This window comes from Columba livia, chromosome 4, assembly GCF_036013475.1.
Source record: "Columba livia isolate bColLiv1 breed racing homer chromosome 4, bColLiv1.pat.W.v2, whole genome shotgun sequence".
NCBI lineage: Eukaryota > Metazoa > Chordata > Aves > Columbiformes > Columbidae > Columba > Columba livia.
Genome location: NC_088605.1, coordinates 785,362 through 808,477, shown reverse-complemented (window position 1 = coordinate 808,477; position 23,116 = coordinate 785,362). Strand labels below are relative to the sequence as shown.

At 59.4% G+C, this 23,116-nt stretch overlaps 1 protein-coding gene across 12 annotated transcripts in view; it reads right to left on the bottom strand.

Annotated features, from left to right (window-relative positions):
- The window catches only part of DYSF (dysferlin), a 107,955-nt gene extending 86,628 nt beyond the window's left edge, over positions 1 to 21,327 (bottom strand). For 2 of the 12 annotated variants that reach the window (XM_065060158.1, XM_065060160.1), the window contains exons 1-20: positions 21,058 to 21,326; positions 14,567 to 14,622; positions 12,487 to 12,578; positions 10,820 to 10,925; positions 10,088 to 10,202; positions 9,746 to 9,942; positions 8,464 to 8,592; positions 7,762 to 7,824; positions 7,536 to 7,586; positions 7,415 to 7,445; positions 6,486 to 6,601; positions 6,178 to 6,304; positions 5,843 to 5,946; positions 4,690 to 4,758; positions 4,565 to 4,608; positions 4,333 to 4,415; positions 2,638 to 2,679; positions 1,486 to 1,601; positions 1,058 to 1,171; positions 350 to 527 (exon numbers count right to left, since the gene is read on the bottom strand). In XM_065060158.1, the coding sequence (XP_064916230.1) occupies positions 350 to 527; positions 1,058 to 1,171; positions 1,486 to 1,601; positions 2,638 to 2,679; positions 4,333 to 4,415; positions 4,565 to 4,608; positions 4,690 to 4,758; positions 5,843 to 5,946; positions 6,178 to 6,304; positions 6,486 to 6,601; positions 7,415 to 7,445; positions 7,536 to 7,586; positions 7,762 to 7,824; positions 8,464 to 8,592; positions 9,746 to 9,942; positions 10,088 to 10,202; positions 10,820 to 10,925; positions 12,487 to 12,578; positions 14,567 to 14,622; positions 21,058 to 21,145 (1,921 nt within the window). In that variant the 5' untranslated portion in view covers positions 21,146 to 21,326. Of the gene's footprint in view, positions 1 to 349; positions 528 to 1,057; positions 1,172 to 1,485; positions 1,602 to 2,637; positions 2,680 to 4,332; positions 4,416 to 4,564; positions 4,609 to 4,689; positions 4,759 to 5,842; positions 5,947 to 6,177; positions 6,305 to 6,485; positions 6,602 to 7,414; positions 7,446 to 7,535; positions 7,587 to 7,761; positions 7,825 to 8,463; positions 8,593 to 9,745; positions 9,943 to 10,087; positions 10,203 to 10,819; positions 10,926 to 12,486; positions 12,579 to 14,566; positions 14,623 to 17,161; positions 17,368 to 21,057 lie in introns of those variants that run through there. The other 10 variants (XM_065060157.1, XM_065060159.1, XM_065060155.1 and 7 more) reach the window with 9 other exon arrangements.
- Between the last annotated feature and the right edge of the window lie 1,789 nt (positions 21,328 to 23,116).

Here is a 23,116-nt window from a genome sequence, read left to right as displayed (position 1 = left end):
GGGGGTGAGGACATCTCACAGCAGAGCGAGAGGAAAGGCCACCCCAAAGCTTCAGCTCATCCTTGAAGACAAACGGCACTCTTAGCACCAAGGTGCTGTCCAAAAACTACTTGAAGCCAGCACAGAGCTGAAAGAAGTAGTCCTGCCTTCCCTAGTCCTCCCCAGTCACATATTCCCCCTTCACAGCATAGCTGAGGTGGGCAAGGACCTCTGGAGGTCATCTGGCCCAAGCCCTGCTCAAGCAGGGCCACCTTGAGCAGGTTGTCCAGGACCACGTCCAGTTGGGTTGTGGACACCTCCAAGGATGGAGACAGCCCGTCCAGCACTCGCTCCCCACCACGTTGCTCACCATCGAAGACGGCCCGGCTGTACTGGGTGGTGGAGGCCAAGGGCAGGCAGGTGTTGTCAAATTTGTTGCCATAGTTGCCGATGCTGACCTCAAACTGGATGGCATCGTCCACGTCCTGGAGCATGGTGGCCGAGTAGAAGGCAGCGAAAAGCGAGTACTTCCGACGGCGCAGGTACTTCTGCAACGGGCACGGGACCATGTCCATAGAGGAGACACCACCACCATCCTCCTACACACACCCTCCACCGCCCTGGCCCACACCAGCTCAATGGGGCCTCCAAAATGGAAGAGTTTATTGTGGGAAAGAAAAGCTTATGTCGCAGCGAGGGAATTTTGGGCGAGATATTTAGGAAAAACTTGACGAATGAGAAGGCCAGAACTTTCCTTAAAAAATTCAGTTTAAACCTGAAGAAAGGAGCAAAAGCAGCACATGTGCAATAAGGCTCAAGTTGGGATTGGGGTCCTGCTGGAGCAAATCTCCCACCTCTCTATGTTCTCCATGGTCTGCTCTCTACAGCAGCTCAGATGGAGCAAGGTGGACACCTTGGGATGGAAATGCAGGAGGAGACAAGATCCATGAGCTCACCGACCACTCAGTGGGACCTCAACCATCCAGGACCAACACCACCCCCATGCCCCACATGCCATGTCGCCAGAGAAACAACCCCAGAGCCCACAGGGACAGATGCCCCACAGAGACCCCGTTACCTCCACCCGCAGGATGTCATCCGCGGAAATGTCCTCCACCTTCTGCTCCACGTGCTCCACCAGTTTGGTCTCCAGCTCCACCAGCATCCTGCCGCGATACGCCACTCCTTCGCCCTTGGGGCAGAACCAGGGACAGGCGTCAGACCCCGGCGTCCCCTCCCCATGGCTGAGACCTGTGTTTGCCTCCAAAGGGCTTTGTTGCAGAGGAAGGAGATCAGGCAAAGCATTTCTGCAAGCGCCTCGAAGGTGGAGAGCGTTTGGGCAGCGCAGAGACATCAGGAGGGGTTTAGCCAGCGGGAAGAGCCAGGGGCAGAAAACGCGGCGCAGGATCCTAATAACAAAGCCAGTTTGGGTTAATAGCAGCGTTATTTTGGCAAGGAGGGGGTGGTGGTTTAGTTGAGGTTCTGCTGGAAAGAAGGCGACGTCACCTTTCCTAAATTGAGAGTCTCGTAAGGGTCGGGGAAGCCGGTGAACTCGCGGGGGCTGCCGTAGAGGTTGATGTAGCAGGGACCGAAGGTCGGCAGGAACCCGAGCCCGTCGTCCACTGGGGACCGAGGGGGAAAAGAGCTGTTAGAGAGCCCTGAAGGCACCTCGGGGATGTGTCCCGTGGGGCTTTGCTGCAGAACCACGGGGACCACACGCGTGTGTCTGGAAGCCACCAAAATGCTGCAATTTTTTCCACCCCCTTCAAGTCCTACAACTGCTTAGAATCACAGAATCATTTTGAATGGAAAAGCCCCTCAAGTTCATGGAGTCCAACCATAACCCACCCTGTCCCTGCCCCATGTCCTGAGAACCCCATGTCCGTCTGTCCAGCCCTCCAGGGCTGGTGACTCCAGCACTGCCCTGGGCAGCCTGTTCCAATGCCCCACAGCCCTTTGGGGAAGAAATTGTTCCCAGATCCAACCTCAACCTCCCCTGGCGCAACTTGAGGCTGTTTCCTCTGCTCCTGGCGCTTGTTCCTGGGGAGCAGAGCCCGACCCCCCTGGCTCCAAGCTCCTTTCAGGCAGTTCAGAGATCAGAAGGTCTCCCCTCAGCTCCTGTTCTCCAGCTGAACCCCCCAGGTCCCTCAGCCGCTCCATCACACTTGTGCTCCAGCCCCTCACCAGTTCATCTTTTTGCAGGAGAAAGACAAGGCGGGTTTGGGGCTGTGCAGACAGCACAGAGCCCCCCAGTCCCAGGAAGGGTCCCTAAAGAAGGGGAATTGCTTTGCTAGTATGAACTGGTGCATGGGATTTACACCAGCCAAGGAGAAGGCCCTGAGCTCTCCTTATGGCAGTAAGAGTGCTTGGAAGAGAACAGCTCATTTTTATGAAACCTTGAGAAGAAGGAGCAGTGAAGGGCCAGAAATCATGGAATCATAGAATGGTTTGGGTTGAAGGGACCTTCCCAGCTCCCCAGTGCCCCTCCTGCCATGAGCAGGGACATCTTCACCAGCTCAGGTTGCTCAGAGCCCCGTCCAGCCTGGCCTGGCTGATGCTCCCGAAGCTCTGGCCAAGGCTCCAGCGCTGACGGCAGCTGAACCAGCAAAACCATTACCCAAAGCGGTGATTGCAAACCGAGAGGTTAAGGGGACGTACGGTCTGCGGCTTTCAGAGGCTTCGCAAGAGCAGGAAACTCATCTGAGGCACAAAGAGATGGAGAGAGGTCAGGACAGGCAGGTGGAAGAGCAGGAGGGAGGATGGAGGGTTATGGATGCTCTCACGGGCTTTTGGTGCCAACAGACACGGGAGAGACAGAGAGAGAAAGCGGGAGGTTGTGGAATAGCCCCATCGCCCTCCCTGGAGGCTGCGGGATTGGGGTGAAAAGGGGGGACTTGGGAACCGCTGAAGCTGGACGGGCCCATGGGGAGCTGCGGTTCCCCGGTGTCTCCTCGGGACCCAGCAGGTCCCGGTGCTGGGGTAGGGTGGGCAGACCCCCGGCAGCCTCCTCCTCCTCCCAGCCTCTCTCTCTCTCTCCAGCCCTGCCCAGGAGCTGCGTTTTAACTGGAGAAGATGGGGGTGGACACACAAGCACCTCAATGGAGAAGGGTCCTGCACCCCAACCCCAGCACCGCATGCACGGCCAGGCAGCGCTGGGGGGTTTGGGCTGTGGGATACGTGGGTGCCGCCAGCCCTGTCCCATGTCCCCATGTCATGGGGATGCTCGTAGTGGGGTGGGGGGTTGCAGGACACCCAAGGCTCTCAGGGATGCACAAAGCCAAGGTGAGGAGTCCCCATGGGGCTGCGAGTGTCACAGAAGCTCGTTAGCAGCAGGAGATGCTCATGCAGATTAGGGCAGATGTTGCTCCTGGACCTGTCCTGGCTCTTGGCAGCCCCACAAGAGTGTCCCCCCTCCCTGCCATCCTGCTTGGCACAGGTGACATGTCGGTGTCACCCACCCAAGCCCTGCCAGCACCTCCATGGTGGTCCTTTGCTTCAGAATGTCCCTGGGACTTGAAACAGCACTCTCAGCTAGACCTGAACCCCACAGCACGACAGCCTCTAAACGCCACCTAAGGGGCCGGTGGGGACACACACAGGTGGGACGTGGCATGTTCCAGCGCTGGTGCCACCACTGCCTGTCACCAGCCACACAGAGGAGACAGTCACCCCCTCTCCGCAAGGAATGAGAAGCAAAACCTCTGGTGATGGCAGCTCTGCAACCCCCACCGTCCCAACACTGCTGGGATCATAGAGGCACAGAACAGTTGGGGTTTCAGGGACCTTCCCAGCCCCCAGTGCCCCCCCTGCCATGGGCAGGGACATCTTCACCAGCTCAGGTTGCTCAGAGCCCCGTCCAGCCTGGCCTGGGATGTCTCAGGGATGGTTCATCTACCACCTCTCTGGCCAACCTGGGCCAGGCTCTCACCACCCTCAGGGACAACAATTTCTTCCTCGTGTCCAGCCTGAATCTCCCTCCTTTAGTTTAAAACCATCACCCCTTGTCCTGTCACAACAGACCCTGCCCAAAAGTCTGTCCTCATCTTTCTTATCGGCCCCTTTTAAGTCTGGAAAGGCCGCAATAAGGTCTCCCCGGCGCTTCTCCTCTCCAGGATGAACAACCCAACCTGAAGCCTGATGACCTGAAGTTCTTCAAAACCACAAAGCAGGAGGGACCAGGTCCAACCAGAACACAGATCATGGGGTGCAGCAATCCCCAGAATCTCCCCCGCACAGTGTCTTGGGACCACAGCAGCGGTGACATCCCCCAAGCCAACACCAACCTGCAGCTGGGATCATGCAGGGCTCCTCCACGGCCATGCACCCCAAACCCCGTCCTGCTGCCCCCCTTACCCTCCAGCTCCCCGCCAGGGGCCGAGATCTTGGACATGCAGAGGTGGGCAGTGCCGATGACATCGTTGTGCGTCAGACGGTCCCTGCAACACAACCCGCGATGCCATCGCACTGTGATGCCATCACGCTGTGAACACGGGCGGTTCACCCGTGGGGTGTCCCCCTGCCCATCCCACTCCTCCAGCTCCGCTCTCCCCACGGGCACCCTCCCCGTGACCCCCTCCCCACTCACCAGTCAGTCACCCGGATCCTCATCTTCTCACACATGGACGGGAACTGAGAAGAGAGGGGGGAAAGGAGCGGTGAGTGGTGGGGGGCATGCGGGTGGGGGGACACTGCAGGGGCACCCACGCTCACCATGGCCGGCAGCGTCAGGCACTGGTTCCACTGCGGGTTGGCGTTCTTCTCCAGGATCCTGGAGTAGAGCTGGAGGGGCAACATCACAGAACGGAACCATTTTGGTTGGAAAAGCCCCTCAAGATCATCAAGTCCAATTGTTATCCCACCCTTGTCCCTGCCCCATGTCCTGAGAACCTCATGTCCGTCTGTCCAGCCCTCCAGGGCTGGTGACTCCAGCACTGCCCTGGGCAGCCTGTTCCAATGCCCCACAGCCCTTTGGGGAAGACATTGTTCCCCAGACCCATTCAGTGTCACCCCAGCACTTCCAGCTCACGGCTGGGCTGCCACACGCTACGTCCCCGGAGCTGGAACCTCAGATCCCCAAAATACAGACCCCATCTGATGGGTGACCTGGGGGGCTCAGCACCCGCTCTGTGCCGAGGCGGAGGATGCTCTGGGCTGCTTGGGGACCTCATCTTCCCCTCGGGACCACCGAAACCTCACCCCCTTCTCGCTGTGTTTGCTCAGGATAATGTCCTGAGCTCTGTCCCTCCCCAGGGGAAGATGTATGGGCAGGGGAGACTCCTGGCCCTTTAGTGCAGATCAAAAGATGAGCAGCGGCTCATGGGGGCATCACTTGGCAAAGGCACTGGAGGGGACTCAGCAGCAAAGAGTGTGGGACAGGGCTCTGCAAAGCCACCGGAGTCACCTCCACACCCTGTCTGCTCACAGGGGGACATTTGGTGGCACGGGGACAGCAGCCGCTCACTTCAGGCAGCACAAAGAGCAGCAGAACCCTCCGCGGCTGTGCTGTCACCTTCCCCTGTTCCTTCCCTGGGAGCTCAGCTTCTCCAGCCACATTCCTAATGCAACAGCACCACAAAGAGCCCAGCAAAGAAATTGCTCCGGTGCAGCCCGGCACCCATGTCTGGGTCTGGTGTATCACCATGGCATGGGGACAGGGCTGGGGACATCGGCTGGGCTGCTCTCAGCCCCTGCCTTTGGGACACTGCAACGTGGAGGGAGAGGATGGGGTGTAACAAGAGTGATGGGACCTTGGCAAATGCTCCAGCAAAGCGAAGGACCAAATTTTCCCCACACTGGGACCAAATCATCGCCGTGCAGAGCTGCCGTCCGGGCCCCGCAGCCCCGGGGAGGTCGCCCCGCTCACCATCTTGCCCGCGAAGCTGACTTCCACAAAGGGATCCACCAGGTTCTTCTTGTTGCTCTCGAAGCCGAAGATCTGCCTGACATTGTCCATGACGGCGTCGTCCACTGGGAAGGGAAGGAGATGCTGAGAAATCACGGGAGCGCAGGGTGCTCAGGTTGTGCCACAGCTGCGCTGCACATCTCCATGGAGCCAGGGGGGGAAAACCAGTTTATACCAGTAAAAGACTCATCTCCCAGTACGTTAAGCCTGAGCGATATCTGCAAGGCCTTTGGACCAAGGCTGTGGATGAAGATTCCTTCTCTGTGCCCTCATTCCCCAGCAAAGGCAACACTCACTTTGGGGCAAATCTTCGGCTTTGAAGATCTTCAGGCAGAAATGAGCCCCTCTCAGGGTGACCCCGGTGGGACGCAGGAGGTTGCCCTCAATATCCTCCTTGTCCTCAGATATTTCCTTCTTCTCCAGCTGCAGGACAACAGGACAAGACAAAAACACAACCGAGCTTCTCAAAAGTCTTGAAATAAGCAGCAAAAATCCAGCCTCATGGCCCCAAAACTGAGGAAGGTAATGCTGTGGTTCCCCTGGGTTTGGCGGCCCAGGGCAGCGGAGCATCGTGGATGGAAGGTCCCCCCATCGTGATACTCACGGGAGCTTCATCTCCAGGCCCCAGCACGAACAGGCTGACCTTCAGGTAGCCCTTGGCCCCCGCGGAGAAATCCTCCGGGTCCGAGAGCAACAGCCACTTCCTGAGGAACGCGTGTTCTGGGGAGAAAAGGAACAGAGACCCATGGGCTGCGCCCCAGACCTGCGGGGAGGGAACGCAGGGATGCTCCTCGGGGCGGGGATAATAAATACTACATTCCTTTTTGGAGAGGAGAGGAAGAAAAGGAAAGAGGAAAGAGAAGAGGAAGGGGAAGAGGAAGGGGAAGAGGAAGGGGAAGAGGAAGGGGAAGAGGAAGGGGAAGAGGAAGGGGAAGAGGAAGGGGAAGAGGAAGGGGAAGAGGAAGGGGAAGAGGAAGGGGAAGAGGAAGAAGGAGGAGAAGGAAGGGGAAAGAGAAGAGGAGAAGGAGGAGAGGAAGGAGGAGAGGAAGGAGGAGGGGAAGGAGGAGGAGGAGAGGGAGAAGGAGAGGGAGAAGGAGAAGGAGAAGGAGAAGGAGAAGGAGAAGGAGAAGGAGAAGGAGAAGGAGAAGGAATAAAAAGAAAGAAAAAGAGAAAAATAAAAAGAAAGGAGAAAAGAAGAAAGGAAAGAAGAAAGGAAGAAGAAAGAAGAAAGAAGAAAGAAGAAAGAAGAAAGAAGAAAGAAGAAAGAAGAAAGAAGAAAGAAGAAAGAGAAGAAAGAGAAGAAAGAGAAGAAAGAGAAGAAAGAGAAGAAAGAAGAAAGAAAGTAGAAAGAAGAAAGAAGAAGAGAAGGGGGTGGTGATGGTGGGTGCAGGGACACGCCTGGGCTCATCCAAGTGAGAGCGGTGCCGTGTGTGTGCATTTCCCCAAGGTTTGGCCCCACAAAAGGGGTTTCCCAAAGAGACCCCCCAGCAGCGGGAGGTGACCCTGCCCGACCCGGCTCCCCGCTGGGCTCACTTGGCTCCGAGTAAACGGTCTCGACATCCATCTGTGCGAAGAAAGGAAAATAACTGTCAGCGTCCACCCCACGGGTCAGTGTGGGGAAAACAGGGGGAGTGGAGAGAGGGGGTGGCCTTACCCGAAACTCCCCGATCACCGAGTCTGCCCGGAATGACCGAGAGTCCACAACCTGTGGGATGAAATGAAGGAAAAAAGGTAAATCCAGCCCAAATCCTCCCATGGTGGTGGACAGCCCTGCACGTCCACCTGGGAAATCAGGGGATACCGTGGGGAGGGGGACAAGGTGACATCCCCAAGCACCAACCGCGTCCCATGGGACAGGGCTGGTGTCAGGCAGCGCTCACCGTGATGAAGATGGGCATGTCGAACAGCTCGGCCGGCGCCTCGAAGACGTTGAAGAAGAAGGTCTGTTGGAGGGAGGGGCGAGGGTGCATGGTGGGGTCTGCATCAGCCCCCCCAGGGATGCTCCCACCCCCCAGACTCTCCCATGCCCCAAATTCCACACCCTGGAGCACCCTCTCCTCCTCTTAGGTGGGACCCCATCCCATGAACAGCACCAGCCCCCTGAAGGGCTGTGTTGTGGCTTTGGTGCACCCCAACCAGCACCATCCTCCAGCTGGCTTCTGCTGGGCTGGTTTGCAGAAGCGTGTCCTAAGCAGCAATCCTGGGGGTCTCCAAACAAAGCAGAGGGGCGGGTTGAAGCAGATTCTGGGGATATCCTAAAACGCATCCCCTGTGGGGACAGGGCTGGAGACGAGTCACCTGAGACTGGCCGAGCGCACCCATCCTGCACACCAGCTGAATTGCCATGCCCAGGATGCCACCAGGATGCTACTGGTGACACTGGGACACGTGAGTCACCTGGGGATGGGGACCAAGACGAGTCCTGGATGAAGGCTGGGGATGCTGGACCTGAGCTTCTCTGCCATTGAGGTCCCATTGCCACATCCCCACCTCGGGGTTTCCGTCCCTCAGGACCCCAACCCATAAGGCTCCCGAATATCTCCTAACCCCCCCAGCTACATCTACAGCAGATACCCCCTCACCTCGTCGAAGAAGGGGCTGTTGCCTTTGCGTATCCTGGTCCTCTTCGTCTGCCCGGCGGCTGTCACCTTCACCACAGGCCTGATGTTGACCCCGGGGAGCTGCCGGGCCTCAATGACCCTCACCCTGATCTGGGACGGGAGAGGGGACAAGGCAGGGGGTCACTGGGGCTGGTCCTGCCTGGGGGGCACCTCCCAGGTGATGAGGGTGGGAAGGATCTACAGAGAGGTCTGGACCCGCTGGATCGATGGGCTGAGGCCAACTGTCTGAGGGTCACCAAGGCCAAGTGCCGGGTCCTGCACTTGGGTCACAACACCCCCATGAACGGCTCGGGGAAGAATCACAGAATCATTTTGGTTGGAAGAGAACCTTAAGATCATAGAGTACAACCATTAACCCAACCCTGTCCCTGCCCCATGTCCTGAGAACCTCATGTCTGTCTGTCCAGCCCTCCAGGGCTGGTGACTCCAGCACTGCCCTGGGCAGCCTGTTCCAATGCCCCACAGCCCTTTGGGGAAGAAATTGTTCCTAATATCCAACCTAAGAGCAGCTGCAAAGTGCCCGGCGGAAAAGGCCCTGGGGGTGTTGGTGACAGTGTCTGAACATGAGCCAGCGTGTGCCCAGGTGGCCAAGAGGCCACCAGCATCCTGGCTGGTACCAGCACTGGTGTGGCCAGCAGGCCCAGGGCAGTGACCGTCCCTGTGCTGGGACCTGGGGAGGACAAACCGCCAACCCTGGGGCAGCTCTGGGCCCCTCACGCCAAGAAGGGCCTTGAGGTGCTGGAGCGAGTTGAGAGAAGGGAACGGAGCTGGTGAGGGGCTGGAGCACAAGTGTGATGGAGCGGCTGAGGGACCTGGGGGGTTCAGCTGGAGAACAGGAGCTGAGGGGAGACCTTCTGATCTCTGAACTGCCTGAAAGGAGCTTGGAGCCAGGGGGGTCGGGCTCTGCTCCCCAGGAACAAGCGCCAGGAGCAGAGGAAACGGCCTCAAGTTGCCCAGGGGAGGCTGAGGTTGGATGTGGGAACAATTTCTTCCCCAAAGGGCTGTGGGGCATTGGAACAGGCTGTCCAGGGCAGTGCTGGAGTCACCAGCCCTGGAAGGTTGGACAGATGGACATGAGGTTCTCAGGACATGGGGCAGGGACAGGGCTGGCGGAACAGTTGGACTCTATGAACCTGAGGGTCTTTTCCAAGCAAAACAATTTTGTGATTCTGCAGGGACCAGCTGGGGGACCCTGGGGAAGTGGCTTCAGGAGAGGGTCTCATCCCCACCAGCCTCATCTCACCTGGAAATCCTGTGGCTTGTTGGACAGAGGCTTTTTGGTTGAGCTCTTCCTCCTCCTCCTCACCCCCTGGATATGGTGCAGGGGGGGTTTGCGGGGCAGCGATGGGGGCTCAGACCCCGGTGGCCCTGAGGCCGACGAGGGCTCCGTCTCATCCCCCGTTGCCACCTGATCCTCTGTCTCCTCCTCTCCGGCCGTTTCTGTACAGGGGGAGGAAAGAGATGGAGACACAAGCATGGGGGGTCCAGGGTTATGGGACCCCAAGGTGAGGGGTCCAGCTGGGAAAAACGTGATGCTAGGGGGGACACATCACCCCCCGTGTCCCACGTGAAGGGGTCTGGTTACCGGTGACCGTGTCAGGCTCAGCAGCGGCCGGTGCCGGCTCAGGGGGGGCCGGAGGAGGGAAGAGGGGGACGGCACCTGGCGGGGGGATGTAGGACACCTGCAGGCTGAGGAGAGCCTGGAAGAGGAGAGATTTGTTATACGGGTGTCCAGAAACACTCTCTCGGGGCTGTAGCCTTGGTGACAGGTGACACTGGGCATGTGCTGGAGCCTCGGTGACGGGTGACACTGGGCATGTGCTGGAGCCTCGGTGACAGGTGACACTGGGCATGTGCTGGAGCCTCGGTGACAGGTAACACTGGGCACGCGCTGCCGGGGGGTGCGGCAGCTCAGCAAGGGCTGGACTCAAACTGGGAGCTGCACTGCAGGGACACTGCTCAAACTGGCCTCAAACTGGCCTCAAACTGGTCTCTAACTGGGAGCTGCAGTGGCAGGGATGTTGCTGAAACTGGTCTCTAATTGGTCTCGAACCAGGAGCTGCAACTGGCAGGGACATTGCACAGACAGATCTCCAACTGGGAGCGCGGCGGCAGGGACATTGCCCGTACTGGTCTGTAACTGGGAGCGCGGCGGCAGGGACATTGCCCATACTGGTCTGTGACGGGGAGCGCGGCGGCAGGGACATTGCCCATACTGGTCTGTGACGGGGAGCGCGGCGGCAGGGACATTGCCCATACTGGTCTGTGACGGGGAGCGCGGCGGCAGGGCCGGTGCCCGTGCTGGGGCAGGACTCACCCCGGTGCTCTGTCCCCTGGAGTCCAGCAGCGGCAGGTTGTAGGAGGCGGCCAGGCTGGGCGAGGAGAGCACATCGCGCAGGGGCACCCGCGCTTCCCCCAGGAACCTGCGCGGGAGCAGCGCTGTCAGTGGGGGGGACACGGGGACACCGCCACACCCCCACCCAACCACCGGGGCACAGGGATGGGGGACCCAGCCCCAGCCGCCGTGACACAACCAGCGCCAGCATCTCTGGGGTGCCCTTTGCATCGAGGACAAGCACTGAAAAGTCCACGTGGAGGAACCAGGAGCCAGAAACCGAACCACTGATGGATTTTTCTTTGCCAAGGGGGAAAACAGAGATGCGAGGTTGGGGGTTTTGCTGGAGTGGGGGGAGCTCAGGGCTGGCAACCAAGGCTGCTGTCCCTGGGTCACCGGTGTCCATGTGCCACCAGTGTCCATGTGCCACCAATGTCCAGGTTGGCCAGAGAGGGGGTAGATGAACCATCCCTGAGACATCCCAGGCCAGGCTGAACGGGGCTCTGAGCAACCTGAGCTGGTGCAGATGTCCCTGTCATGGCAGGGGGGGCACTGGGGGAAGGTCCCTCCAACCCAAACATTCTGTGATTTCAGACGGCAACAGGACGTTAATTGCCAGTCACCGATAATTGGCCCGTCTGGGTCATGTCAGGGCAGACGGGCAGGTTGGTTCTTTCTCCAGAGGGAATAAAAAGGCAAAATCCACCATCACCTTGGTGACAGAGAGGGGACAACTCGCCAGAGCATCACGGACCCTGCGGGTCACAGCAGCCGAAATGTCCCCACACCAGGAGCCAGGACGCTTCCCCCGTCACTATTTATAGGGACACAGACGCCACCGAGCTGGACCCGACCCAGCTCCACCTCCCTTGGCCTCCAGCCCGAGACCAAACACAGCGCCGGCTCCAGCCCTGGAAACAGGAGCCTCTTTCCCGCCCTCCGCTGCCCAAAATAAATGATTTCCTATATGATTTTCCCTGCACAAGCACTGATCCCGGCTTAAGGAGCCCTGCACGGAGATGTGGTCACTGCGGGTGGTCGGGCTGGGTGTCCTGGGGCTGGAGGTGGCACCACCATCTGTCACCTTTTGTCCCCCTGCGAGGAGCCCCCAGATCCTGACCCTGGGGCACCAGGAGCTGCCAGGAGGAAGGAAACCGACCTGGGTCATTGATTCTGCGAACGCCGCCCTTCCCAGGCCAAGAGTGTTCGGGGAAGGAGCTTGGCCAGCGGCTCGCACCCCCGTCACCGGGGCCTGGCGGCGCCGAGCGGCTGCGGCAGCGGCACAAGGCTCCCTGTGTGCTCTCAAAAGCGGGTTTTTCACCCCGGATTGTTGAGTCAAGCAGCCTAAAAATGCAGCTCTCGCCTCCCACCAGCCGCCCGCGCCGCGAAGGGCAGCCGGGGGGCAAAACCCTCGCTGGCTGTGCTGAGGTTTGGGTGGGGGAGAAGAGCGCCTGGGTGCCCCCGGGGCACCTTCCAGCCCAAAAACCCGCCCGGGAGCCTGTTTTGGGGAAACTGAGGCACGGCACAGCGAGGTGACTGTCTTGCACAACCCCAGCAACGCCCAGCCCCCCGTGCAAAGCCCTGGGGGTGCACACGCGTGCGCACGGGTGACCGAGCTGGCAGGGTGACACCCCCCGGGCTGCTCCCACCTGTTCCTCCCCACGGTCTCATGGTCTTTGACGACGACGGTGAGTTCGGCAGCCGGGTCCAGGGGACATCCCTTCAGGTCCCACTCGAAGCCCTGGGGGGGAAGATCGAGGTTGGGGAGCTGAACACTGAACTGAACAAGGACGGCCTGGCAGCCAGTGACAGTACTCAGGTTATTTGCCATGTGCAACTCCAGCAAACTGGAGGAGTTACCTGGGAAAATGAATCAGATGCGGTGGAAAACCATTCTATTTAATTCTGGAGAAATAGTTGACAACTTCAGTTGTCATTTTTCAACAGTCTACTAAGAAAGGAAGGAATTTGGACAATCCTGGTTATAGAAATAAGACGAGGAAGGGTTATACGATTCATTGCTCTGCGGCATTCGCCCAACCCCTCATCACGGCGTCTGTCTGTCCAGCGCAAAATCACCAAGTATTCCCAAGAAAGAACGTAGTGTATGTAAGTAACGTGTGCAAAATGTGAGTGAAAAAGAGAAACGAATGAAAATCCAGACAGAAATCTGCAAGTTAGATTTACAGGAGATGAATTTGGAAGTTTAATAACAAGTTGTCTTTGGTGACTTTTTATGGTGGCCTGTTAAGGGACCCGAGAAGATCTGTATCAAACCTCTGCAAGATTTACTGCTCTGAGATTATAACAAGGAAGGTCTACAAAATAGATTGGGAAAAATGGTGAATAATATAGAGAATCACAGTGTAATTACATTAGAGATCATCCCCCGGCCGGGATGCTCGGGGGGCACCAACTGGCCCCAAAAAACACCAACAGCTTCCCCATCGTGGTGCTGACAGCTCTGATAGGGACCAACCTCGGCACCGACCTCGGCACCAACATCAGTACTGACCTCGGCACCAACATCAGCACTGACCTCGGCACCGACCTCGGCACCAACATCAGCACCGACCTCGGCACCAACATCAGCACCGACCTCGGCACCAACATCAGTACTGACCTCGGCACCAACATCAGTACTGACCTCGGCACCAACATCAGCACCGACCTCGGCACCAACATCAGCACCGACCTCGGCACCAACATCAGCACCGACCTCGGCACCAACATCAGTACTGACCAACCTCGGCACCGACCCCGGCACCCTGAGCAAAATCTCCCAGTGGACCCCCAGAAAATCCAAAGATCTTCCCCTCCCCGAGGATTAAAAGCGAAGGAGAAAACAGTGCGAGCCGTCACGCAGTGTTTCTGCACCAAGCCGCTGTCAGTTTGCTCACCAAAACCCCTTTATTTGTCTCATTGTGACCCGTGCAAGCACAGGTCAGGGTCGGCAGGAAGAGGACGCTGAACAGAAATATCCTGCGGGCCAGGCTGATGAGTAAAACACGCTTGGTTTCCCCTCCAGCTGTCGTATTTTTAAACAGCTTCTTTTAATGTGCGTGCGGCCCTGATAAGATCTCCGTGAAACGGGAAGAGGATGGAGCGAAGGTCCCTGCAGAGCCGCCTTGTCCCCAAATGTCCCTGAGGAGCCACCTCATCCCCAAAGGTCCTTACGGAGCCTCACATCCCCAAATGTCCTTATGGAGCCTCTTCATCCCCAAAGGTCCTATGGAGTCTCCTTGTCCCCAAATGTCCCTATGGAGCCACCTCATTCCCAAAGGTCCCTATGGATTCTCCTCATCTCCAAAGGTCCCCATGGAGTCTCCTTGTCCCCAAATGTCCCTACGGAGTCTCCTCGTCCCAAAAGGTCCCTATGGAGTCTCCTCGTCCCTAAAGATCCCTATGGAGTCCCCTTGTCCCAAAATGTCCCTATGGAGCCACCTCATCCCCAAAGGTCCTATGGAGTCTCCTTGTCCCCACATGTCCCTATGGAGCCCCCTCATCCCCAAATGTCCCTATGGATTATCCTCATCCCCAAATATCCCTATGGAGCCTCCTCATCCCCAAAGGTCCCTATGGAACCTGATGCTGGTGCCTGGAATTTTGGTGATAAAGCCACCCATGATGGGCACCAGCCCCAAATTCTCCATGGGGTGACAACCCCAGAGCATCGCTGGTTCCCCACCATGCCTGGGGCTGTGGGGACAGGGATGGGGACACGCTCACCTCGTTCCATACAGGGTTGATGTTGTTCTTGATGACTTTCGTCCTCTTCTTCACCCCTGCGGGGAGCAATGCACACGGGTCAGAGCAGCTTCACCGCCAAACCCCGGGAAAAGGGCCCAAAATCCCCGTGTGTGTGTCCCCCATGCACAGGTGGGGCTGGATCGACCTCGCTGGGCCGTGCCTCAGTTTCCCCAGATGCTGCTGGGCGGGCGTTTGGGCTGGAAGGTGTCACAGCACAGTGACCCCCCCAAATACGGCCACAGGGGTGCTGTCCCCACCCTGGGGACCACAGTTCAATCAGCACAAACCACCACCCCGAGGAGCCCCGGCCGGGGTGCAGCCTGGCCCAGGGACCCCAGACCCGCCTGGGTCACCCCAATGCGGCCACGGGCGCCGGGTCCCCAGGGGCCAGCGCGGGAGGGACCGGGACAGGAAACGGAACAGCGAACAATAGCGGTGACTCAACAGGACCGGCCGGAGCCCACGGGCCAAGCACTGGGACACACAGGATCCATAGGATCTATAGGATCCATAGGGTCTATAAGATCCATAGGGTCCATAGGACCCATAGGTACCGGGGCTGGGAATGCGGCACACAGGGCCAGCTCAGTCTCCACAGACTATTTCCCATGTTAAACAACCTCCGCCACCCCCCCAGCACCTACCTGCACCGGAGCCGCCCCATCAGACACCCCAGAGCCCCCATCAGACACCCCAGAACTGCCCATCAGACACCCCAGAGCCCCCATCAGACACCCCAGAACTGCCCATCAGACACCCCAGAGCCCCCCATCAGACACCCCGGAGCCGCCCATCAGACACCCCGGAGCCGCCCATCAGACACCCCGGAGCCGCCCATCAGACACCCCGGAGCTGCCCATCAGACACCCCAGAATTGCCCATCAGACACCCCAGAGCCCCCATCAGACACCCCGGAGCTGCCCATCAGGGACCCCAGAGCCCCCCATCAGACACTTCAGAGCTGCCCATCAGACACCCCAGAGCCCCCATCAGACACCCCAGAGCCCCCCATCAGACACCCTGGAGCTGCCCATCAGACACCCAGAGCCCCCCATCAGACACCCCAGAGCCCCCCATCAGACACCCTGGAGCCCCCATCAGACACCCCAGAACTACCCATCAGGGACCCCAGAGCCCCCATCAGACACCACAGAACTGCCCATCAGACACCACAGAGCCCCCATCAGACACCCCAGAGCTGCCCATCAGACACCCCAGAATTGCCCATCAGACACCACAGAGCCCCCATCAGACACCCCGGAGCCCCCCATCAGACACCCCGGATCCCCCCATCAGACACCCAGAGCCCCCATCAGACACCCCGGAGCTGCCCATCAGGGACCCCAGAGCCCCCATCAGACACCCTAGAACTGCCCATCAGACACCCCAGAGCCCCCATCAGACACCCCAGAGCCCCCCATCAGACACCCCGGATCCCCCCATCAGACAACCTGGAGCCCCCCATCAGACACCCAGAGCCCCCATCAGATACCCCAGAGCCCCCATCAGACACCGCAGAACTGCCCATCAGGGACCCCAGAGCCCCCATCAGACACCGCAGAACTGCCCATCAGGGACCCCAGAGCCCCCATCAGACGCTCCAGAACTGCCCATCAGGGACCCCAGAGCCCCCCATCAGACACCCCAGAACTGCCCATCAGGGACCCCAGAGCCCCTATCAGACGCTCCAGAACTGCCCATCAGGGACCCCAGAGCCCCCCATCAGACACCCCAGAGCCCCCATCAGGGACCCCAGAGCCCCCATCAGACACACCAGAGCCCCCATCAGGGACCCCAGAACTGCCCATCAGGGACCCTAGAGCCCCCCATCAGACACCCCAGAGCTGCCCCATCAGACACCCCGGACCTGAGACACTTGTCACGTCTCATCCTCACCGGACCCGGAACCCCCGTGAGGTCGGGGCTTGGTTAATTAGCTAATTGCTAATCACTAATTCCCTCCATCACGGACACAGGACGGACAAGACCCCAGCACGGACGGACACACGGCGGCATCACGGTCCCCTCACCCCACGGGAAACGCCGCTTCGGAAGCCGCTCATCCCTTTCCTTCTATTTATTTCTTCTAAAAATGGACATTTTTCTCCCATCCAGGAAACAGTTGCTAAAAACCCACAAAATAAACAGCAATACCCCCCCCCCCCGAGCGCTTTCGAGGTGCAAATGAACCTTTACAGAACCCACAGTGACCCCCTCCATAGGGTGTTTATCCTTATCAACCTCCCGTTACTAATTAAAAGACCTTAATGAGAGCAAAGCGCGACTGAGGGTCCTGCTTTCCCCCATCGCTTTTGGATGCTGTGACAGCGTTAAATCACCGCACCCCCATTGCTCACTGTCCCCCACAACCCTGTGCGCCCCAAAACGATGGAGAAAGAGGGTTTAGGATAAGGATAGAGCTTAGCAAAGCCCGGCTCCGGCGGGGCGACCGGCCAGGACGTACGTCCTGGCCGGTCGCCCCGCCGGAGCCGGGCTTTGCTATAGCAGTGATTGCAAATACCAGCCGAAATCCTGCCCCCCCGCCCCCAGCCCAGATTTGGGGTGTCCCCTCACCTCGGAACGTCAAGCTGGCCACCGGGTCGCTTTGTTTGTCCCCTTTCTCCAAGTTGGGGAGGTGGGTGGCTCGTTGGAGCAAACACCGCAGCATGGCTGGGAGATGGAGCCCCGGGGAGGTTAAGCCGGGTTTAGTTAGTCCAGGGAAGGATGCGGCCACTCTATGGCCACCTCCTCTTGTCCTGGCCCTCCCCGGGGGGCGGAGGAAGGGACAGGAGGGGACAGGGAGCGCCCCGGAGTGGCGGCTCCAGAGGTTGCAGGAGCCGGGATGCTCTGAGCCCCAGAAATGGTGAATTAAATCATCAGGAGCCAGGGATGCTGCAAAACTTGAGGATGCCCAAGGACCAGAATCCATTGATGGGATGCTGCAGCCTTTGAGGATGCCCAAGCACCAGGATCTGGGGATGCTCTGAGCCCCAGAAACGGCAAATTAAATCATCAGGAGCCAGTAATGCCACAAACCTCAAGGATGCCTGAGAAATGGGATCCAGGGATGCTGCAAGACCTGGGGATGGTAAATAAATCACTGGGATGCAGGGAAGCTGCGAGCTCCAAAGATTCCTGAGTACCAGGGGCTGGAGATGCTCTGAGCCCCGGAAATGGCAAATTAAATCATCAGGAGCCAAGGATGCTGCAACCTCGAGGACGCCTGAGAAATGGGATCCAGGGATGCTGTGAACCCCAGGGACAGTAAATAAATCACTGGGATGCAGGGGTGCTCCATGCTCCGAGGATTCCCAAGCACCAAGAGCTGGAGATGCTGTGAGCCCCAGAAATGGTGAATTAAACCATCAGGAGCCAGGGATGCTGCAAAACTTGAGGATGCCCAAGGACCAGGATCCAGGGATGCTGCAGCCTTTGAGGATTCTCAAGCACCAGGACCTGGGGGTGCTCTGAGCCCCAGAAATGGCAAATTAAATCATCAGGAGCCAGTAATGCCACAAACCTCAAGGATGCCCGAGCACCGGGATGCAGGGATGCTGCAAGACCTGGGGATGGTAAATAAATCATTGGGATGCAGGGATGCTGCAGGCTCCAAGGATTCCCAAGCAACAGGATTTGGAGATGCTCTGAGCCCCAGAAATGGCAAATTGAATCATCAGCAGCCAGGGATGCTGCATCCTCGAGGATGCCACAGCGTCAGAATCCATTGATGCTGCAGCCTTTGAGGATGCCCAAGCACCAGGACCTGGGGGTGCTCTGAGCCCCAGAAACGGCAAATTAAATCATCAGGAGCCAGTAATGCCACAAACCTCGAGGATGCCTGAGAAATGGGATCCAGGGATGCTGCAAGACCTGGGGATGGTAAATAACTCACTGGGATGCAGGGACGCTGCAGGATCTGAGGATGCCTGAGCACCAGGATCCGGAGATGCTGTGAGCCCCAGAAACAGCAAATGAAATCATCGGGAGCCAGGGATGCTGCAAAACTTGAGGACGCCCAAGCATTGGGATCCAGGGATGCTGTGAACCCCAGGGATGGTAAATAAATCACTGGGATGCAGGGAAGCTGCGAGCCCTGGGGATGGTAAATAAATGATTCAAGGATGCTGTGAGTCCTGGGGACAGTAAACAAATCATCAGGATCCAAGGATGCTGTGAGCTCCGAGGATGGCGAATCAAATCACCAGAACCCAGGGATACTGCAAAGCCTGGGGATGGTAAATGTATCACCAGGATCAAAGGATGCTGCGAACCTCGAGGATGCGCGAGCGCTGGGATCTGGGGCTGCTGCAAACCCCAGGGATGGTAAATAAATCCCCAGAACCTGGGGATGCTGCAGGCTCCGAGGATTCTGGAGCACCAGGGTCCCAGGCTGCTGCAAGCCCCAGAAACAGTAAATTAAATCATGAGGACCCGGGGATGCTGCAAACACCGGGAATGGCAAATGAATTGTCAGGTTCTGCGGATCCTGCAAGTCCCAGGATGGCAAATTGCCAGTTGTTGCAGGCCCTGGAGACAGCAAATAAATCACCGGGATGCGGGGATGCTGTGAGCCCTGAGCATCCCTGAGCATCCCAGAGCACCAGGATGCGGGGATGCTGTGAGCCCTGAGCATCCCAGAGCACCAGGATGCGGGGATGCTGTGAGCCCTGAGCATCCCAGAGCATCCCAGAACACCAGGATGCGGGGATGCTGTGAGCCCTGAGCATCCCAGAGCACCAGGATGCGGGGATGCTGTGAGCCCTGAGCATCCCAGAGCACTGGGATGCGGGGATGCTGTGAGCCCTGAGCATCCCAGAATGCCAGGATGCGGGGATGCTGCCAGCTCCTGGGGTGGGAAATAAATCACCAGGACCTGGAGATGCCGCAAATGCTGGGGACAGTGAATTAAATGACCGGGACTCGGGGATGCGAAATCACCATGACTCAGGGATGGGAAATCACCGGGACTCAGGGATCTGAAATCAATCACCGGGACCCAGGGATGCTGGAAGCCCCAAGGGTACGAAAAGGGGCTGGATGTGACAGAGCACCAGGGATGCCAGAGCAGTGGGGCATGGGACGTGTGACATGCACAGGACTCTGGTGACACTGAGCACCAGGACCCCAGGGGTGACACCCCAGGAACACAGAGCATCCGGGGGGCACCCAGACCTGGGGATGTCACAGCAGAGGGGACACATCAGCATGGGGGGGTCCTGCTGATAGGGGTTTCCAAGCCCCCCACACTCCCAGCTGACACCAGTGGCTGGGGGACACGTCCCCAGTGCCACCCCCTGCCCCTTGTCACTGTCCCCAGAGCAGCTGCTGCTCAGACCCTGTGGGTGAGGGGCTCCCATGGCCATGACCACGCATGGGGACACAGGGACACGGACCCCAGGAACGTCCCCATGTGCAGAACCAGGCGCGGGGGCGGGAGCCGCAGGCGCGAGCGCACAAGTGCTGATACACGGTCACCGCGGCCCCAAAAAGCTGCTTTTTCACCCCAAGGACGCTGCAAAGCGGCTGCGACAGCTCACCCGCTGCCTCGTGTCTCTTGTCACCCCTTGTGGGGGGACTGGGGACCCAGGCTGGGTCCCCCATGGCCATGTCAGCACCCAGGGGACCTAGGGGGTCCAGCAGAGTCCCCCAGCCCCGGGCAGAGAAACGGCTGAACCGGGCTGGTGGGGGGGGGCACAAAAATCAAAGTCCACAGGACATGGCGGGGGCGGTCGGGGGTTTCGGGGTGCACACGGGAGGTGTCCAGTGGGTCTCCAACATGCGCCCGTGGGACAGTCCCACCCCTTCACCCCGGGGGGCACAGGGAGGGGACACAGCGTCCCCCCCTCCCCCGGGAGCAGAGCGGAGGCCAGAAATAGCCCGGGCTGCTGCTGCTGTCACCGCTCAGCAATGTCCCCGGGAGGGCGGGGGGGAAGGGAGGGACAGGGACAGGGGTCCCCGGCACCCAGGCCCCGCGGCGGGGGGGGGCGTAGAGCCAGTGCATGTGGGGGGAACATCATATCGGGGGGGGGTGGATATTATATTTGGGGGGGAACATTATATAGAGGGGTGCGAAATACCATATGGGGGGAACATCGTGTAGAGGGGGAAAACATCATATGGGGGGGAAACATCATATTGGGGGGAAACATCATATCGGGGAAGAATATCATATGGGGGGGAACAACGTATTGGGGGGGGGGCAATATTGTAGGGGGGGGGAAGTATCATGGGGGGAACATCGTATAGAGGGGGGGGGAAATCATATTGGGGGGAAACATTATATGAGGGGGAAACATCATATAGAGGGGGGAACATCGTATGGGGGGCAGAAATAACATATGGGGGGGGCGTATCATACAGAGACCCGCAGAGAGGGGGCAGAGATTCAGGACCCGCCCCCCCCGGCCGGTGCCGCGACAGAGTCCGGCGCGAACCCCCATGTAGACCCCGCCGTGCCCCCGCGCCCCCACCTGCGAGGCTGGCGGAGCAGTACGCGTCGCTGATGTCCGCGTCCGCCGTGCGGACATTCTCTGCGCGGAGGATGAAGACGCGGAGCATCGTCCGGCCGAGCGCTCCCCCGGACCCGCCTCCTTAAAGGGGAACGGCCCCGGGGCGGGGAGAGCGGGGGGAGGGAGATGGGGCTGGGCCGGCACCCCCGCCGGTACGGGCAGGGGAGGGGGGTGTCCCGGGGGACTCGGGAGAGGGGCTGCGCTCCCCGGACCGGGAGCTGCTCCTCCCTGTGCTCCATTTCCATGGTGGGGGCTGCTGCAGGAGGGAGAAACCCGCCCCGAGCCCAAGCGGGGTCCCCCCGTCACCCACCCACCCTGACCCCAACCGGGGTCTCCCCCGTCACCCCACCCTGAACGCAACCGGGGTCCCCCTTTGTCATCCACCCACCCCAACCCCAGCTGGGGTTCCCACCATCACCCACTCCCCCTGAACCCAACCGGGGTCCCCCTTTGTCATCCACCCACCCTGACCCCAACCGGGGTCCCCCCTTGTCAACCAACTCCCCCCCGACCCCAGCTGGGGTCCCTCATTGTCACCCACCCACCCTGAACCCAACCGGGGACCCCTCTGTCACCCACCCCACCCAGAACAACTGGGGCTCCCTGCCTTGTCACCAACCCCCCCCGACCCCAGCTGGGATTCCCTGTTATCACCCACTCACCGTGAGCCCAACCGGGGTCACCCAACGCCCCTGAGCCCAGCTGGGTCCCCCCTGTCACCCACCCCCCAGGGACCCCCTGGGTGCAGCCCCAGCCCCTCCCTATGACACTGAGGGACAATGTCACCCCCAGGGCGGGAGAACGGGGGTTTTGGGGAGCTGGGTCGCACACAGAGTGACCCCTACACCCCCCCGGCACAAAGTGGGGTGTCCCCCCAGAGCCGGGGACCCAGCGGTGGGTGTCTGGGGACAGCCCCAATGCTCCTGCCCCTGCCTCAGTTTCCCCAGCTCCCGCTTTGGCACAGCCGAGCGGTGACAGGTGGGGACACCGCAGTGACAGGTGGGGACACCCGCAGCCACGGCTATTTCGGGAGGTGATGGGTTATTTTTACCCTGGGTTTCCCAGCAGAGCTCAGCGAGGTCTGTCCCTGCCAGGACCCCCCAGCCCCACGCTCGCCCCATCGCTGCCGTGCACCCCATTGGGGTGAAATATAACCATGGGTGAAATACAACGATGGGTGAAATGTAATAATTATGGGTAAGATTAAAAGCGGGGGCACCCACAGGACTCCCCCCGGGGTCCCCGTTCCCCCCGCGGCTCCATCCCCTTCACTCCCCTTGGACATTCAGCACTAACGCCCTGTCCCTCACCAGGAGCACCCGCGTCCCCATCGCGCTGCACCGAGACACCCCCAGACCCCACGATCTCGTTGTTTCTTTGCAAGACCCTTCAATGGCTGGAGGAGAAACCCGCACGGGCGGAGGAGAAACCGCTGGAGAAACTCCGCGGGTTTTCCCGAAAGCGCCGTGTGTGCAGCCGGGGAGCCGGGGACGGGGCACACGGGGCCCTTTCAATTACCGCCAGCTCTACAATCTAATTAATTTGCAGCGCTGTTTGTCACGGGATGAAGCGAAGCGCAGCGCCATACGTTTAGGGGAGGAACATTCAGTGAACCAGCGACGGCTCATTCTGGAATTCTGTTTGGGGGGTTTTACTTCATTTTTGCTACATTTCTGGTTTTCCCGCATGGCCCTGGGGACAGGATGGCTTTGGTCCATCCCCGGCTCAGCTGCCCACGGCTCCTGCGCCTCTTCCCGGGGCCGCAGCAGCTCTGCTCTTACCTGGAGTCACCCGACACGTTCCAGCATCGCGACGGGAAGAACCGGGTCCTGGGAGCAGGGAGGAGGATGCGGAGCAGGAGGATTTACCGACCGTGTCCCCGTCCACGGGTCTCGATGTCCCCATCTACAGGTCTCCATGTCCCCATTTGTGGGTCTCCATGTCCCCCAGGAACCATGTCCCCATCCACGGATCTCAATGTCCCCCAGGAACTGTGACCCCAACGATGGATCTCAATGTC